The sequence below is a fragment of the Oryzias latipes genome, chromosome 21 (assembly GCF_002234675.1).
Source record: "Oryzias latipes chromosome 21, ASM223467v1".
Taxonomy (NCBI): domain Eukaryota; kingdom Metazoa; phylum Chordata; class Actinopteri; order Beloniformes; family Adrianichthyidae; genus Oryzias; species Oryzias latipes.
In genome coordinates, this window is record NC_019879.2 from 1578813 (window position 1) to 1598127 (window position 19315).

A 19315-nucleotide genomic window follows, 5' to 3' on the forward strand; every position below is an offset into this window, starting at 1 on the left:
AGTTCCTAAACACATTCCATGGATATTATTTGACTCCAACCATCGTCATCCTCGCTGAGCAGCAGTGATGGAGGAGACTCCTCTGATCCGGGTCAAAGCAGGAACCTGCCGCACGCTCAGCCTGTAAAATTCACCACCATTTCACCGCAAACGTCGCACCAAACCCGTTTCATTTAAGGTCACCTTGTACAATGACAGCTTCATGAAGCCCGGCATCATTTTAATGTCAGACGTTTGGTTTGGAAGCAGTCTGGAAAATTCTTAGAAACACTCCTCAACCTAGTGGACAGCCTTCCCAGAAGACTGCATCATATTATGGGTGAGGATGGGACGGCCCTTCAGTTCATATGTGAGCCAATACTTTTGGTATCAGTGTTTGTTCATTAAGGATTAATTAGTATTCCTGGTGTTAGGAAGACGGCGTCCTTTTCTCTTTTTATCATCAATGACTCAAAATACATCCATGCAGTTTTTATTGCAGTTGTCTTTTGATGTCTATGATGCTGTCAGCTGTGGATTCTTTGTAGTAACAGAGACGGGTCAATATGACCCATCAGGAAAAACACAAACAAGAGTATTCATAGTTTTTATATTTGTTTATTGTTTGTTTCTTTGTACACAAATTAGTAAAACGGGTAAAGAATTCCCAACAAAATGACAAATTTAAAACAGAGGCTGTGAAAAAAGCCAAGCTAAGGTTGTGTTTGCATTTTCTTTTACATTATTTTGAATTCAAGGCAGAGGAAACTCTTAACCAATCAGTTAAGATCAAGAACTGAAGAGTAGGATAATGACTACAGCAGATAAAATAGAGGAAAGTAAAGTGTCTCTGGACACCCAGGATCAGTGGTTCATCAAAACTTAAAAACGCTTCACGTTTGCCTTTGATTACAATAATGACTATCCTGAGCTGGATTTAAGCAGGTTTACCTTCGGGGTAGATTCCCCAGACTGTGCCGAGAGGAAAAAACACCAGCGTCGCCTTTTTTTCCCTAAAAACAATCCAACATTTACCACAGTTTCACATTTTCCTTCCCCTCATTCTCTCAAACTACCTGAAGCAAAGAAAAGGACACGGTGAGCGTCCAGAACGCCCCGCCACTGCAGCCGGGTGACTTCTGGGGCTGTGGCGAAGCGGCTCACAGCTCGCAGATCTGAGTCTCCACCACAAAATTGTTCTCGAAGTGACGGATCTTGCGGCAGTTCTGCACTTCGCGCTTCTGCATACCTGTGGGAGAGCAGAACGGTCTTTAAAGTTGGGCGTGCGAGGCGTGGGGGGGCTGCTGAAGGGGGAAGAGCGGCGCCCAACCGAACCCTGAGAGGAGGCAGCCGTCTCAGCTGGGATGGAGATCATGACGGAATACTTGGTGACCCTAAACTAATCTGGCTTCATACCGCCTTAAATGTGTGTCGTTTCCTAGGATACGGTTTCTGTGGCCCGTTAGAGATTCACCTTTTAGTTGTGGAGGAGAGAGATGGCGGGGAGCAACCCCACCACCCCTTCCCATCTGCCATAAGTGACATCTCTGTTTACACTCTACCGCTAGCTTCCAGCCCTTCAGAACCGTGCAGCTGTCGTGCTGTACGGTTCTGATCCAGATTCCAGCTCAGGTGAGGAAAACAGTTATTCTGCAGGTGGATGATGAGAATGGAGCAGAACAGGGAGCTGGTGGCATGCATGCCCAGTGTGTTTCTACATCTTTTCATTTCTTTTGACACGTCCTCCATCTTCAGAGGAGGAACAGGTTAAAACCCGCTAAGGCCTGGTTCTGATGGATGGCAGTGGCTCTGCAGGTGAAGGACATACCCAGAATCCTGTCTCTGCGCTGCAGCTTGTAGGTCTCCTTGTTGCGGCAGAGGTTGTAGATGAAGTAGCCGAGCTGGTCGACGCGCTCCAGACGCTCGGTCACCACCATCTCCTCGTGGACCAGGTATGACTGGGGCAGGTAGGTTCCAGCCTGGACAGACAGACAGACAGAAGACTGTTTCTGTACAAACCTCTGCTTTGAAGCCTCAGTGTGTGACCGCTCAACCACGGATCCCCGCCGTTACCTTGACATTGATGAGCAGGTCCAGGAGGTCTCTGGGGGGCATGACAGCGGAGGTGTTGAGGGGGATGACATAGCACTTGTCCAGGCTGAGGTCCAGGTACGCCGTCATCCTCTGCAAACAGAGAACTGATGAGGGCTTCTCCTCTGTGCTCCATTCCTGACCCCCGTTCACACGCTTCATCCTGCATGCTCCCCGCTTCCCTTCCCTTCCGATCCCTCACCCGTCATCTCAGCAAACCAGAGCAGAGCGCTCTGGAAAATGATTGTTTGGAGAGGATGACTCCATGCATGATCCTCCAGACCAGAGCAAACGCGTTTTAGTCTCTGACTTTACAAGTTGAGTAAACATGACCCCCCCCCCCCCCACCCCCATTATGAAACCTGCATACATCAGGGGTGTCATGCCATCTTCATACCTGTCCTTTACTGAACTCTAGACTTCCTCTAAAGCTGCGGCGTTCCGTTTCTAGTCAGTTACAGACGCCATCGGAGGTCCTGCAGCGTGTTTCCAGCCTCGGGTGGGGCAGCAGCTTGTTTTGGAGGTCTTAGAGTTCAAATATCTAAACTTTGGCAAAGAATGTGCGTCGCGTCAACCAATCAGGAGCCGATCAGTGGGTGGAGTCCAAAGTCAACTTAGAGGAGAGGCTGATGGTTGCAGTTTGCTCTCCTGAACTTATTTTGACTGAGAAAACAATAAAAGACCCTCAAGTTTTATCAGGAGAGTCTCTGAATGTCAGCAACCCAGACATGATCACCGGAGCTTTTCTACAGCTCCTCCTAAGAAATAAAGCTGTTCTCTGAACGTCATCCGGCTCCTCCAAACTTAAGAGGGTGGCTCCTCCCACACACATCAGGTGTACACACCTGTGGACAAGCGTCCAGCAGTGAATTTGACGCCTCATCTTTCGTGTTCTCTCCCTACTTTAGCATCTTGAGCTCCTCTCTGCACCTCCTCACCTTCGGGGGACAAACAGGGACACCAAAGGCTTGAGAGGATGTTTGCTGCTCTCACGCGTGAACCTCAGTCCAGACACCAGGCTGCAGGCGGGACGGAGTCTTACCCTGTCGAAGTCGTGGACGATGTCTGCTGGGTCCCCGTCTTCAAAGTTAGGAACGGGAACGCTGATGATCTCCACCTGCTCCTCCTCCAGGATGCGGATGGTCATCTCCAGCTCCCGCAGGCTGCTGGGAACATCCACCTGTGGAGGATGGAGCATCGTCTCCACATCAGATCCTTTCAAAAACTTATAGGTCACCAGTGGAGCAGAGAATCTGGATTCTTGTCAAAAGAAACCAGTAAACATCAATCAGCCAGTTCAAAGTCTGTCCAAATCAGTGATCTTAAACAAGTTAGTTCAACTTGTGGAGCTGAAGTTCAGAGAAAGGCAGGAGGCAGAGCTGGAGGTAGCAGACAGGAAGATGTTGGGTTAGGGCAGGGGAGGGCAAACCTTTGGACTCGGGGGGCCACAGAGGGTTCTAACATTGGACAGGAGGGACCAGGAGCTGATGTGTGGAGTGTTTTGGTAGTCCGCTTCATCAGAGAAAGAAACAACACGGAATCTGGATGAAAACATGAACTGGAACTGATCAAAAATGGATTTTGTTCTCATTTTAGAGCCATTTGCACCGATGGATTGACGTCTCTCCAGAAAAATGCAAACATTAGCAAAATGCTGCGTTCGTGTGCGGTTGGAAGAATCAGAAACGTCAGAAACACAACAAATCTTCCAACACCACATGAATCCTGAATAACCTTCTACATCTAAGCTGAGTGGACTCCAGAACTACAGGGAAAAGGAGACCTTTATAAGGATTATCAACATAATTGATGGCAGTTTGGCGGGCCAGATGAAATCATTTAAGGGGCCTCATTTGGCCCCCGGGCCGTAGTTTGTCCAGCCCCGGGTTAAAGGTATGAACCCATCGAGAGGAAGAGATCATGGTGGATGTTCTGGAGAGGATTTGGACACGTTGAGAGGAGGAACAGTGATGGTGTTGGTGAAAAGATGCTGATTGGACGGAGGCAGATGTGGTAACTGAGAAAGAGAGGAGCCCCCAAAAACCCCTCTGCTCTGACTTTTTGGGTTGTTCTGTTATCAGACACGGTGGGGGTTTGTTCACATACCTCAGGTATGTGAACAAACCCCCACCGTGTCTGATAACAGAACAACCTAAGAAGTCAGTTCATAACACGGACACTATGAACGTTTGAACACACCTCTTCATCTCTTATCATATAGTCGTCTTCAATGTAGTTGACTCCACAGAAGAACACCGGCTCCCCCTGGACACAAACGGAGATAGAAGCAGCCGTGAGGTTACCGGCGCCAGATGCACGGGGCTGTTCTCTAAACGTCACATTTCTCCTTCTGTTGTAACAGTTCAGCCTATGTAGTCAGCACATAGATGAGCTGAGCGTCCTCAGCAGCAGTCGGCGCTGCAGGGACTAGCAAACACAGATGACTTCTACAGTGCAGGGCAGAGGTCCTGCTGAAGCCTGTGTGAGGGAATCCCACGCCGTCAGGGACAGCGGGTGGTTATTAAAGGGAAAGAAGGCCTCAGGTCAGGTGACATTCAATCCTTTTTTTTTTTAAGTTGTCCATCTTTCAGTCAGATGCCTGGATCAGTGAGACATTACTAAAGCAGACCTTCTGAGTCAGGAAGGAAGTGTTTTTGTTAGGATTTACCATATGGCTGATGGCGTCTGTCTGAAAGAGAAACAAAGATGCGTCAATCACACCATAAGAACACAGCAGCCTCCACACTATGATGTCACAGCCATTTACAGTCAGCTCCATAACGGGACAGCGACACAATTCCAACATTTTCGGCTCTACACACCACCACAGTGGATTTGAAATGAAACTAACAAGATGTGCGTTAACTGCAGTGTCAGCTTTGATTTGATGGTATTCACATCCAGATCAGGTGAGCGGTGTAGTATTACAACAGTTAGCATGTGTGCCTCCCACCTGATAAGGAACCTAAAGTCCCATTATTTATGGACCTGACTGTATTTCTGTTTCTCTGCTCGGGCCTTTGTGGGCTCTTTGCTTACCGGTCCTGTGTAGTAGCGGAACAGGTAAGCTCCTGCAATCAGCACTCCAGACAGCATGAGGGCCACGCCCAAACACACGCACCAGCACCAGGCCCGGGACTGGCGACGCACCAGCACAGCTGTCTCTACGTCCTGCGAGAAAACCACATCAGACCGTTACAAGTAGGGACTAGTAGGGCGGAACATCGGTATCAGTCCGACATTTGAAAAAAATCTTCCGATATTCTTTTGACCGTTTTCAGAAACCCTTTATTTTTTGAAATGTAAACTTGTTCCTAACAGATTGGGAAGCTTCTGGATGAATTTGATGAAATTCATCTTAAACAGATGAAAACTGAGAAGCGTCTTTGCGGTTTCTGTTCTCGCAGACTCTTCTGGAAATGCTAGCAGCTGACCAACAGCGTCCTCTGTGGGCTCTCTCCCCACAGGAAGGGAGGATGTGTGCTTTGCTCGTCCTCCGTTTGTCCAAACTGTTGGAGCGACGGGAAAAAGCAGCTGTGTTTGCTTCCTTGTTTGTAAAAATCTATCATTGTGAAACATTGATCCCTAAAGGTCTAGAATGGAATCAACAGTCCGTCCTCCACCAGCTGGCTGTTACGTCACGTCTTCAGCATCTCCACCATGAAGTACAATTACATCAGATGAAGCAGGCGTGCCTTTCAGTCTTTCTGTACTAGGGAAATGTAGAAGAGAGTCAATAGGACGCTCCACTTGGATTTTAATTTATAAATGAATTCAAAGGTATAGAATACTTTTTTTATCTGAAAGATCCTCATGAATGTGAGAGAAGGTAGAGACAACCGAATGGATGTCACATAAGCAACAATATATTTTTTTAAATCTTTGTATTCTCTTTTTAATGTTTGGTATTCAAATGTATACATTATATATGTATTTTTCAACCAGTGTGCTGTGGGAGATTATCCATTTTCACTGATCTAAAGTCATTTCCCATCTCCAGGATATCAGCTCTGTGTTCATCCAAACAGGCCCGGATAAAACACTGAGGAGTTATGAATATGAAAGATCATTAAATACTTTTTTCTTTGTGTTTATTTGATTCTATTAAAGACACTTTGATAAGAATGACGGTAACGCGATTTAGCCACAGCTTCAGCTGTTTTTGGAAAAGTCCCGCCCCTTTAACTGTCTCCACCAATCATTCTTGGAGGCTTAATCACATGTCATCAGTCTGACCAATCAGAAGTGGTTAAAGTCTTCACTTCCTTGTTCAGATTCTGCTCATAAAGTCTCTAAGTTCCAACAGAAGTACCAGCTAAAGCTCGTTTTTAGCGGTGTAACTTTCCACAGAATCCGATGTCAGACCGTGGAACAAGTGAACAAAACCATGAAGATCAGAGAAGAGAGTCTGTCTGCCATCACTACATCTCCCATGATGCATTGGGTTAAAGTGACAGCGTCTCTGCTCTACTATGAATCTTCTCTGTCTTAAACCACAACAAACACACAAACAGTTTATCAATCTTCTTGATGAAATCAGAGGTCAGAGGTCAACAGTTTAGTTCTCCTTCAAGGTTTGTGTTTCTTAACAGCCAAACATCCCAGAGTTTGGTCCAAGTCATTTTTCTAACAAACACTTTTCTAAAAACATCTGGATTATTTTAGATGTTAAACTAAAGAAGAAGTAAAAACAACATTTAAGAAACAGGATGAAGGTGAAGTGGCCAACAGACACAATTCAACTTGTGAAGAAACTGGATTTTCTAGAAAGGACTGTATTAATAAAAGGATTAAGTTCGTACCCTTCAGTTTCTTGAACACAGAAATGAATGAATAATGACTCAGAGACAACACTTAGCGTCAGTCAAAGTTTACTCCGCACAAACAGCACAAATTTGTATGAAGGGTCACAGACAGATGAACAGGGTTGCTGCATCAAGGTCCGTACAAAGAAAACAGGAAAATGGGCTTGGTCTATAACCCCCGCATTTGCATATTCAGAAGATCACCTGATAGACCGTGGTGTGAAAAATCCACCCACAGGCTGCTGCAGCTAGATGTTTGAAGGTCAGGGAGCTTCAAGTGTCAGATCTCTCTGAGGTCATCACAGACATTTGCCAGAGCGCACACACCAGCACACACAGAGATGGAAGGGGAGGATGCTGGAGGAATGTTACCAGACAATAGTCTTGGTTGTGCTTTGTAATACAATTTTGAGATGATAATACATAGTGAATCAAGTTTAAACCATTAATGTGATAAAAAGTAAAAGTTAGTGTAATAAAATGTAAAAAGGGAGTTTCTAACTATTCTCTTTCTAATTATTCCTAACAAAACTCAATTGAAAAAATTTAATCATCTAAAAAGAAATCAAACATTTTTGTTAAAGTCTTCAAAGACTCGCTCGGTCCAGTTCTCTTTTACAGTCAATGGTGTTGATAGAGTGGAGGTGGGGGGGTGGGTAAAGGGGCGGGTTGGGTTTAATTGAAGTTTTTTTGTGGCTACTTTTGTTAGTTTGTTTGGACTATAAAGTGTTTTGAGCTGTCCAGAACAGTTTTTCTGGCGTTTAAGATGTTCTTAGAAAATCAACAGCTTCTTCTCAGACTGCTGGCCTCCATGTTTGTTACGAAATGTGTTCACTGCTTCCTCATTGGTCTGCATTCTGACATGACAGTGGAGTACAATGAAGCGTCTCAGACTGGGAAGAGACTCTGACTGACAAAGGTTTTCTGTTTTCTTGCTGCGTCTCTGCAGCTCAAGTCTTTGATGGAAACAGATATTTGTTCAAAATAAGCATTAAGCTTCTTTGCTACTTTTTTGAATATCCAGAAAATAGAGTTGGGAGAGGCGTCTTGATGACTGTGTTGGACCGTCAGAAAGCTTCACCAACAAGAGAAGACATGTCAACGGCAGAACATTCCAGAACTCCAGGCCACGCCCTCGCCGTCACACTCCTCTGGCTGCACGCTCAAGTCTGTGAACACCTCAAACTGCAGGGAGAGAACAAGGAGCCGTCCAGGAAAACAGCCCAACCTTTTCCTACAACAGCCCTTTTCAAAATAAGAGCGCGGCTCCTCGTCTGCACAGACTAGTGGCAGAAATGTGCTCCAGCACGCCGACACCTGCTGTGGTCGTCACGTCATCGCAGTGACCTGAACTGTCCTTTCTGACCACTTCAACACTCGTCATTTACTTTGATTTGCTACTTGTCAGTAGATTTCAAAATATTTCCGTTTGTTTTGGATTGTGGCCGTTTCCTGGTTGGAACAGAGCAAACCCCCTGATTTCAGAATTAAGGAAAATAAAAGACTTTGTCTTTGCATGAATGTCATTTAAAATACATTAAGTAGAACAAACCACAAAACAACAACTAAGATTCCGAATTAAACGATGCTTTATTCTTCTACCGCTGTGAGTAAAACTGAATAAGTGCAATGAGATGTTAAAATGTTATAATGTTTTCATTTTTTTTATCCTATGGGGTTGACTTAGCAAAGACATCAGAGTTGTTTATTTAGTGTCTTGTTCTTTTATCATTTCCTTCAGTGTCGATGGAGATTCGCCCATGCAAAGTTTTCTTTAGTTGTAAAGCATAAAACTTCAGATGACCACAAAAAGAATGTTTATGGTGCAGCTGCCATTTTATTTATTTATTATAAAATACATTTTAATCAATTTTAATTATTTTAATCACCATTTTAATCATTTATTCAATTTGAAAATCTTTGGTGTTGGACCGGATGGACAAGGAAAGGCGGGAAGAAGAGAGAAGGATGTTAAAGAGAGGGGGGTAGGAGGGTGATTCTAGATGGGGGGGGGGGGGGGGGGGGGGGGGGCATCAAGCAGCATAAAGCAACAAGTTTCTGGATGGTTATACTCATTACAGTGAGGTTCAGATGTAATACAAGTCTATAAGGGCGGGGCCTGTCCACACACACACACTCAAATGTCACAAACACACCTGTTGGCTCCAAAAATGTTCACATACAAACATGTCAACATACACAATACAAATATTGTTCACACACACATACCTATGCTTTCAAACCAACTAGTGTGAAATATTTCATTCAATCACATAAACTATTAGTGCAAAGGTGAGCTAACACCTGTGCTAAGGTGTTCTTCTAAAATGGATGGTGGAATGTGAAAAGAAGGAGGGGGGGGTGCCCAGCCATCCCCACACCAAGACCCCCGCTGCAGCAGCAGCGGCAGCCAGAACCCCCCAACGCCACACGGCAGCAGGCAGAGAACAACCGCCCCCGGGCAATCACATCCGCCACCAAGGCCAGGACCAGCAGGACCACCGCGGGGCCCCCAGAGCCAGAGAGCAGGGAGGAATGGCGGGAAAGAGAGTGCAAGCTCCAGCCCAACCAGGAGAGCAGCCCCCCCGCCGCCACGTCGGGAAGGCCCAATGCGGGGCCAAGCCCCAGACGAGCACCTCACCACCACCCAGGGGTTCTGGGGATCCCCCAACCCCAGGTACGAGCCAGGACCCCCGAAGGGAGACCCGCGCTCCAGGCAGCCACCCACCTGGCCCACGGTTGGTCCAGGAGACAGCAAGGCAGGGGCCAGCCATCCCCGCCCAGGAGGAGGACATCCCGGGGAAGAGGGGGTCCACATGAAATGTGATCCCTAGCTCTTGGCCTTGCCAGAGAACTCGGGGATCCCCCTCCCCGCGTGGAGAGAGGGCTGCTGGGCAAGCACCCAGGGAACACGGATGCCGTTGCCAAGGGCCCAATACACCCCCCCCCCCCCCCCCCAGCATAGGGCTCAAGTCCCCTCAACCCAGGGGTCCCATCCCCTGAAGCGCCGACCCCCCAGGCCCCACACCACCCACCCCACATATAGAGAGAAGAGCCAGAGAGGAGAAACCCAGCCCCCAAACCCTAACCCTGAAATAGGTATTTGGTTTCTTGGAGCCAGTGGGTAGTCCCTGTTTGGAACGCAAGGAAGTCGTCATAATTTTGAATGTCATCTGATTCACACCTATGATGGCAAAGCCTCTATTATTAGCTTTTATAATTACTGACTGAATGTGTGTAAATTCAAATAAAAGGCAGTCTTATGTCCTCCCCCTTTTGCTTTGCATGGTTCTGCTTCCTGTGGTGACCCCAGCATCAGTTCACCTGAGAGCTGCTTGTGTTTCTGGGGACAGGTGAGTATTGATATCCAGGACGGGTTTGGTTTCAGTATATCAGCACACAGACACTCCATCAACACAGTGAACTCAGTCTGAGGGTGGGACATAAAGGTCGTCTCCAAGAAAAAAAAACAGCAATAGTCGCAAAAAAACTAGTGGTGTAGCGATGAATTGATTTTTATTCCTACAATCCAATCAGACTGATCTAGGCACAATCAAATCGACCTATCTCATTAAAAAATCATTTCAAAATTAGGTAAATTGATAATTGAAATCGATATTGGAGAATACCATTTGGATTAATGTTTTTTTTTTATTATATGGAAAAAGGACCAAGTCCAGACAACACTCATGTGATGTCATGAACGCGGATCCGTCCATCATTCCAGTCCAATGTGTGGACAGACTTTGAATAAAGTCATGTGACCATCCAGTGTCTAGAATGTTCTAAGAATGTTCCCTTTGGATTCTTTGGATGTGAAAAAACAACAGCGGTGAACTTTGGGAAACTAACATGTGAATGGATTTGACATTCATTCTAGTTTACTTGTTGGTTTGGACACAGATTTCATTTAACTTGATGATCTGGAAGAAAACCAAGAATCTGGAAAACTGATCAGTAGCAGGAATGTCTGTCTGAATCTCACTGCTGGAAGTTTGGGATAAAAAGACGTCCTGGATCCATTTCAGGTCAGAGAATCAGATCGTTCAAAATGAACCAAAATCAAATATGAATGGGATCAGCAACCACAAATATTGCATGGAATTGTTGTCAGAATGAATCATTACACCCTTACAAAAGCTCACTAAAAGGTTTGGTAAAAATTCAATCTAATTTTTATCAAAAAGTCCTTGTATTTAAAGGTCTGATGATAAGTACACAATGGAGATCCATGTAACATTCCAGGTGAAAAAAAAACTTATAATTATGGGTGAGATGAGGTATCACTGATCTGCTGTGTGAAGGTTGTCCGGGCCTAACTGTAGCTGGCCATCTCTTTGCCTGTTTGATAATCCTCTTCCGGTTCTGGTCTTCGTTCAGTATCCAGCTCTCTTGAGTTTTCATAGAGTTGGTCAAACTCAGTGGGAGGCAACTAAAGATATCTGGATGATTAGTCTCTAAGCTTTGTTAATCACACAGAGTGCCTGATACCACAAAATACAACTACAAAAAAAAAACAAAAAACGGAAGATTCAAATGAATCCAAACAAAACTTTTTACGTTTTGCCCTTTTAATATCATTGAATGTTGAAAAACCACAACCATGCAAATCTACCAACCTTTTGACCAGACCAAACTTACAACAATATATTATTATTATAATTAACTTTGTACCCCAATACTACAAAGTTGTGTGAATGTAACACAAACACACAGCATGTGTGCTGTTACATGCTGGTGATAAATGAACTGTGAGCAGCACATGGTGTCAATAACTTAGGTTAACATTGAAACAAATCTGTTTACAGACCCACTCTGGGTTATTACCATGTTCTTGTAGCATTTTTCCCATGATGGAGGACATTTAGAAAGAAAGTCATATTTTGATCAATCATAAAAGTGTTCCCAGAGGTGGATTGACTGTGATTAGGCTGGGATCTTCAGAATTTTCTGTGTGATACAATAATTAACAGTCCACTTGGGGTGGAAGATGCAGCAGACACAAACAAGGATGGACCAAGAACTTCTCTGATACAAACAAGATGGTGATGTCTGAACAGATGATAGAAAAGCAGCAGATGCAGGTCTTAGTGGTAGATGAATTCCTCTAAACGAACAACATCAGACAGACGTTTGGACAGCGACCCGGAGAGGATGGATTAGCAAGAAAACCTGTTGGTAGGTCAAAGTTAAATTCTTCCTGAAGACGTTAGTCAGAACAGTGAGGCCGTCACCCCTAAAGAACAGAACAACCGTTGTGATCTCTGTCCAGAAGAATCTGGCAACAGGAACATCTCAGAGTGCAGCTTCCTCAAGCTTAGAGCCTTCTTTTAAAAAAAAACCATTCATTTTCATCCCTGTCTCCTCTTTTCATCCCCATGAGCAAACACACAGATGACGGTTCAAAACCAAGTGTGGTTAATGTTAAGGTAAATCTGTGCACAGCGATCTGTGTTAAAGCTCCTCCTCCTCGCCATGAGGGAGCACGGCCTGAACGTTAATCTGCGTGGAGCGCTTACAGGTCAGGAGCTGTGCGTCAGCGGCCTTCCCTGCATGGAGATGACAGCACAGGCTGGACTGTGATGTGTGAATGTGTGCAGTCAGATAAGCTCAGCTGGAGGCTATTCTTAGGGGTGAAGGCTCCAAAACCCATCAAATGCATAAATAAAAGGCACCAATGAGGAGACGACGTTTAAGGGGGGACTTGAAGGACCCACAAATGTTCTTTTTGGCGTCTCTTTTTTAACGTGACTGTTTTATACAAACAAAAGAGTCAAGGAACGCCTGATCACAGCAAGAAGGAGAAACTAAAGGGCAAACGCTTAAAATGCTCCCTGAAATATTTCTTTTATTGTTTTTTGTAAATCATTTGATTGATTTTAAACATTTCACCTGCCCTCCAAAGGCTCCCATGGGTCCACTGAAACTTTGTACCTAGTTTGACGAGACTCTCTGACAACATTAGCAACAACGCAGGAATTCTCCAAAAGGAGAAACGTCTGAACATGCAGACTTTGAACGGAAAGTATAACAGCAGGAGTTTGTGCGTCACACATTTAGGCAACAAACACAATTGAGGTTTTTGTCATTGCAAATCTAGATGCAAAAACATTTTACCATAGGAATATGAATACCCATGTAAAGAATATGCTAAACGTTCCCATAAATACAGATCTGTGAGTAGCAGCTTCAAACAGTCGCTGACTGCGTGGATCTAAGTCTGGATTTAGATTTATTTCTAGAGGACTGGAGCGACTGCTAACACGTCTCCTGGGGTTACAGCCGTCGACTGCCAGGAGTTTATCTGATCTCTTCTCTTTTTACTACTAATAATGTGTACATTTAAAATAAACAAGCTATTTGTTCTGTTTCTAGAAAGTCCAATTAACACTTTCAACAAAACACAACACATGAGGTCCATATTTATCACACCCTAAGAGCACTGCATCAGTTACTCATTTGTCTATTCACAGCAAAATCTTCAAAATGCAGCACGAGTCCTCTAATCAACTCCAGGCCTTTTATCTGCTTCACTCATAATGACATAACAAGGGAATAGCATGGAAGTCAATTGTCCAATTACTTACAAGCCCATGAAATGAAGGGATTGTGTTTAAAAAATGCTTTCGTTTTTCACATTTTTATGCAATCTTTTTGTTCAACCCATGGAATAAAAGCTGAAAATCTGGACTTCAATGGCATCTGAGTTGTTTTATTTAAAATTCACGCCGGCAGAGCGGCTTTTCCAAACCCGTTGGTGATAATGGATTTTTTCACACTGTTTTTAACGATTGCTTTTGACTTGAAAGCTGCATCATATTGTAGTGGCGGTCACGTGCATGCTGGGTCTAAAGGCAGCAAGGAATTGTGGGATGCAGCCATGGGGCTAATAGCAGCAAGGGATTGTGGGATGCGGCCAAAAAAGGGCTGAGCATGGGTGTTTCTTTTTGTTGCACCATGAGTTAGGGGTCTAAGAGCAGAAGTGACCTCCATGCTGTTCGGCAGCCTCCTCCTGAGACTGTTCGGAATCAAGAGATGCATGATTCATGCATAGTTTCCATTGCAATCACTTGTATGAGTGACAGCTCAGATGACTGACAGCTAGAACTCTCCTTTTCTTTTTTGATTATCCGTGAGAATCTGTTTGTGTTATTCATTCTCAAAGCGGCATTCAACTTTCGTCTTCACCCTGTCTCACGCTCACCTTTACTGCTCGAGCGCCCCTAGCGGTCGTTAGAAAATAATTCTCCACGCGAGCTGCCAAACTGCTCGTTCAAAGCCGAACCACATCCGCGTTGCTCGAAAGTGAAGCCAACAGTCATTTTGAAAGAACGATTCAACTTTAGATCCACACCAAATATAACGCAGGCTTTCAAAAACTATGATTTAGAGACATCAAATGTTATTCCATGGAAACCCTCATAAAAACACAAACTGATGCACAAGCTTCCAAAAATCAGATCCAACATTCACCTTCAAACCACCACAGGCCCCTCCCACGTGCCTCCCCTGTAGGCAGTTAATGTTTAATAGAGTAAATAAACAAACAGCCCCAGACTTGGTTTGTTAGTCAGGTTTCTCTTTTCAGACATGACCTTCAAGCTTCAGGCTTAACTCTAAAACTCAGCCAAAAAGGTTGAAGTCAATGTCACGGCAGTCAGACGTTTGCTGGATTAACATTGATCCACATGTAGCCACTCAGTCCATAACTCCTTATCAAAAGTGATGAACTAAAAACCTTTGAAAATGTCCTGTCCGCATCTGCAGAAACACGTGAACAAAAACAGATCTAGACGTCAACATAGACATCTACAAATATTTTACTTTTCAACATCTATTTTCAATCTTTTCGCTGTTTCAGTGTGTAATCATCCATCTCAGAGATGGCTCACATCTCTGGTACACTGATGGTAAACATGACCCAGAAAATGAATTAAAGATGTGTCTGCAGATGGTGATGATGTCATGGACAGGTAAGACACACTTCCGCCCAAAAGGGTTTCAACTTTCACCCACTGTGGCTCATCACAACCTTCCTTGGGTTCAGCTTATGCGTCGATTTGTGACACAAAAGAACAAAAACGCCACACAAGGCTGGTCCAACTGAAGCCCCACCAAGGAGAACAAGCAGCGTTTTCTTTCTGGGTCCAGTTCAGAAAGGAAATTAGCAAGAAAATGACCATGAAGGTCAGACCCAGCAGAGCCTCTGAGTTTTGTCAGCGTACAGTCAGCAGAAACGCCTGCGGTGAACAGCAACATTGATCTGAAATGGTCTCATTGGACTGGTGATAACACTAGTAGGAGTGTTTGTAGATCCCCTGTTGCACATATCTGAGTGATGCTGAACATTTCTGAGACTTTTTCATCAGTTAGGAGTTTCTTTATAATGAAAGCAGCTGCTAGCATGACCTGTTAGTCAGTACGCTTAACCAGTGTCAATGACAAATACACCTGAAGTGGACTGGGTCTGAAAAAATGAATCCGTTACAGCAAACCTTTCACTAAGATGCATTATTGATTCATGAAATCAACTGATCTTATTCCTGAAGCCATTTACTGTATGTAAAAAAAAAAGTTTTTAGTTTAAAGAAAAAATAAACCTGTTTTTTTTTGTAATTAAATGGGCTATATCATACAATTTTAAAGCCTTTTATACTTAACTAAATCCATGCATATAAGATGTTACCATTAAACACAAAATTATTATTTTTTAAATTAAACAGTTATTTTCATGAGTAGTTTTAGTATCTAGAAGTAAGACAACTCTACATCTGAGGCTCCGCCTTTCGGCCCTTTCATGACATCATCCTAGAGTCGGCCTCGGCAGCGTGTCTGCGTTTCGCCAACGAAAAAACAAACTTTTGCAAAGATTGATGTGAATATTATGCGAATGAAAGAAAACACCAACCACCGCTAGCTCTGGGGAGAAAGTGGGCATTTGAGTTAGCTTGGGGGCGGGGCTGGCAGGTCAGACTCTTTCTGAAGGGGCGGTTCTCACTTTATGACGTCACAATGTGAGGACCCACTTGTTTTTTGTGGGTTGGGAGGGGCTGGAGCTCACTTTGGGGTTGTTTATGTGTGGAATGAACATTATAAAACACCACATATACCATTTGATAGTCCGGCTTCATTACACTTGAAAATGAATTATGACTATCCAGTCTTTCGGAACGTAATAAAACGTGTTCTGACTTGAAATGTGGAAAATGAATTTGTATTTAATGAAACTCTGTCTCACTCAGTACACAGCTGTACTTCCAGAAGGTCCTTTAAAAATGGATTTATTCGTCGTTTTGTGATCAACGTTTTAATGTTGTTTGTTCATGTTTGTGCTTTAAAAACAATTGTACATTAAAGTTTATTTAATGAAACATTCCTAATTAAACATGAATTTTTTTCTGGCTTTGTAAGACGATGTTTAATTGGTTGTTCATACATGTTGTTTAAAACTCAAATATATCTATTTTGAACCATTTTTAAAAAATTATTTGTGGAGTTGGAATATAAAGTGCACAAAAGCCTTAAAAAAGTACAAATAAAATAGGATAGCAAACCCAACAGGCCCAGAGCATTGTGGGTCATGGGTTAATACATTTACTGATAAACGGCTTTAAAGATCTGCCAGGAGATTTGAGGATTCTGATCTAGATATTACTAACTGCTGCAGATAAACCCTCTTTTCCATGTCCACGGAAATCCCCCAGAAGAACTAAATCTGCTGTGTTTGCATGCAATCCGATCCCGTGCTGAAAACTCTGACCATCGAGACGAAACTGAAACCACGGCAGAAAGCCACCACAACACACCTAAACCAACACAAAAAACCTTTTTGAATTTATGTTTGAAACAGGAGGGAGAAATGAGGCCTGTGTGTCGTCTGTCAACACCTGAACAGGTTAAACTCCTCTTACCTAACAGAGATAACTTCTTTCACAACAGGGTGGAGCCTGAGACAGGTTCCTACTAAACTTTGCCTGGAGAGAGGTGACACACAACCACAGCCATTTCCCTGAGGCGGACTCAGCACATTTCCATCCCACTCCTGTCTTCAGAGAAGCAGGTTTGGTCCCATAAATGTGATCTGCAGGTCTTTATAAAGGCATTGCCGTGGACTTTACCCCACAGACTCCCGAAGGGTTAAATGAGTCGTCCTGTACTTAAGCTGCTGATCAAACACAGGAACTCAACAATGTTCAGAACCGTGTTTTCAACCTCTCTTCAGCCAAAGTAGACTTGTTCCTTGATAAAAAGTGTTTTGACTAGGAATAACATAAACACACGATAAAAAGGTATTTCATGATCTTTTAAACTACTCAGTGTGAAGCCTGGGCCTGTTTGGATAAAGACAGAGCTGATATCCTGACAATCAATTGGATAAAAATGAATAATTTCCAATGGCACACCCGTCCACCTCTGTTGGCACACCGGTCCACCTCTCCTGGTACACCTTTCCATCTATTCTAGCACACCTTGTCATCTCTTCTGGCAACCCTTTCCACCTCTCTTGGCACACCTGACCATCTCTCCTGGCACACCTGACCATCTCTCCTGGCACACCTGTGTATTTTTCATGACACACCGGTCCACCTCTCCTGGTACACCTTTCCATCTATTCTAGCACACCTTGTCATCTCTTCTGGCAACCCTTTCCACCTCTCTTGGCACACCTGACCATCTCTCCTGGCACACCTGTCTATTTTTCAATACACACCTGTCCACCTCTCCTGGTTCACCTCTCTATTTTTCATGGCACACCTGACCATCTCTCCTGGCAGACCTGTCTATTTTTCATGGCACACCTGTCCACCTCTCCTGGCACACCTGTCTATTTTTCATGACACACCTGTCCACCTCGCCTGGCACACCTGTCCACCTATCCTGGCACACCTGTCTATTTTTCATGGCACACCTGTCTATTTTTCATGACACACCTGTCCACCACTCCTGGCACACCTGTCTATTTTTCATGGCACACCTGACCATCTCTCCTGGCACACCTGTCTATTTATCATGGCACACCTATCCGCCTCTCCTGGCACACCTGTCTATTTTTCATGACACACCTGTCCACCTCTCCTGGCACACCTGTCTATTTTTCATGACACACCTGTCCACCTCGCCTGGCACACTTGTCCACCTATCCTGGCACACCTGACTATTTTTCATGGCACACCTGTCTATTTTTCATGACACACCTGTCCACCACTCGTGGCACACCTGTCTATTTATCATGGCACACCTATCCGCCTCTCCTGGCACACCTGTCTATTTTTCATGACACACCTGTCCACCTCTCCTGGCACACTGGCAGAGCCATGCTGGTCTGGAGGAACTATTCCCTCTTAAACAATCAGAAGTTTGTTCTTCGTTTGAACTAAAGTCATGAATTCTTCAGGTCAGCGTTGAAATGGACATTTCCATCAACGTTTATTCTCCTTTGTGTGGGACGTAGCAGGAAAACCAGCATGTGTTTATTTAAAGACCATTAGGAAGTTTAGTTTATCTTAAAATATCAACTGTAAACACTTCTGCTTTTTACTCAGTTAATGTTCAGAGACATGAAAGAGTTTAGTCCAGAGACAACCTCTGTTAGGGAAACGGAGAGAATATAAACTTTTTAATCAAAAACATGTTTCATGGGTTCATTTTCATAAATAAAGTCCATCGAAAGGGCGCAGTTGGATAACAATCTTGTCTCAAAACACTGAGACAAACGAGACCACAGTGGAGTATTTCAGGAAGTAACGTCGTTACTTTGAGAACGTTTCTTGCAAATGCAGTTTCAGCTGCTCTCAAGTTTAATCGAATCTGTTTCAGGATCCGTTAAAGTAAATCGGGTTCTGTGGTGTCGAACCGAAGAACAAAGTCGTTCTGTTCCTAATTCCAATAAGCTCAAAGTGCAGCTTTCGTTTAGCCATTTTCGACTCACCACTTCGACTTCCTCCTCCGGAATCAGACTCTCGTCGTCTTTTTTCACCTCCTTTTGCGCCAGAGCGCTGTTAAACGAAACTTTCACCATCTTGAGGAAAAAATGCTGAAATTTTAGAAATGAAGAAAGTATTTATACATATAAAAACAAACTCAAACGGGGAACAGAAGCGATTCGCTCCTAAGTGGAAAAAGTCGCACTTCTTCTCTGGTCTGTTTTGATAACAGCCGCAGACACCGGAAACCACAAAAGCGACTTCCGGTGGAGATTCAAAATAAAAGTCTGCAAATTTTTCAAACAGACCTGATATTTCCAACGCCTTCAAAGATCTAAAAAAATAAACAAACTGCTTAGTCATGATTAGTTTTCTGTTTATAATGTGTAAAACGACTATTAAAACAAAATCGACTATCTGAGTTGAATTACATTCAAGATAAGCACTTAGAAAAAACAACAATTCAAAGATTGATTTCAATCAAAATTACATACGCTTCAGCCATATTTTCTATAG

The 19315-nt window shown here is 43.9% G+C and overlaps 1 protein-coding gene across 2 annotated transcripts; it reads right to left on the bottom strand.

The window, feature by feature from the left end:
* Positions 1-577: 577 nt before the first annotated feature.
* Positions 578-19040, bottom strand: itm2b (integral membrane protein 2B). 2 transcript variants are annotated; one of them, XM_004081378.4, is made up of 8 exons: positions 18805-19034; positions 5110-5241; positions 4739-4759; positions 4270-4335; positions 3113-3250; positions 2053-2163; positions 1808-1958; positions 578-1228 (listed from the first exon to the last, which is right to left on the bottom strand). In XM_004081378.4, exons 1-8 carry the CDS (start codon positions 18892-18894, stop codon positions 1140-1142), a joined length of 798 nt encoding a protein of 265 aa, XP_004081426.1. In that variant the 5' UTR covers positions 18895-19034; the 3' UTR covers positions 578-1139. The 2 variants fall into 2 exon arrangements, with proteins under 2 accessions (XP_004081426.1, XP_023806972.1); XM_023951204.1 differs by lacking the exon at positions 4739-4759 and having other exon boundaries at positions 18805-19040.
* Positions 19041-19315: the final 275 nt, after the last annotated feature.

What these genes read in the sequence shown, in the direction of transcription:
- itm2b (XM_004081378.4), bottom strand. Translation starts at nt 18,894, where the DNA reads ATGGTGAAAGTTTCGTTTAACAGCGCTCTGGCGCAAAAGGAGGTGAAA. An exon ending in TCCGCTACTACACAGGACCG is followed by an intron (nt 4,760 to 5,109) that starts GTAAGCAAAGAG and finishes TTTCTCTTTCAG; the next exon opens with ACAGACGCCATCAGCCATAT. An exon ending in CAGACGCCATCAGCCATATG is followed by an intron (nt 4,336 to 4,738) that starts GTAAATCCTAAC and finishes GTTTGTGTCCAG; the next exon opens with GGGGAGCCGGTGTTCTTCTG.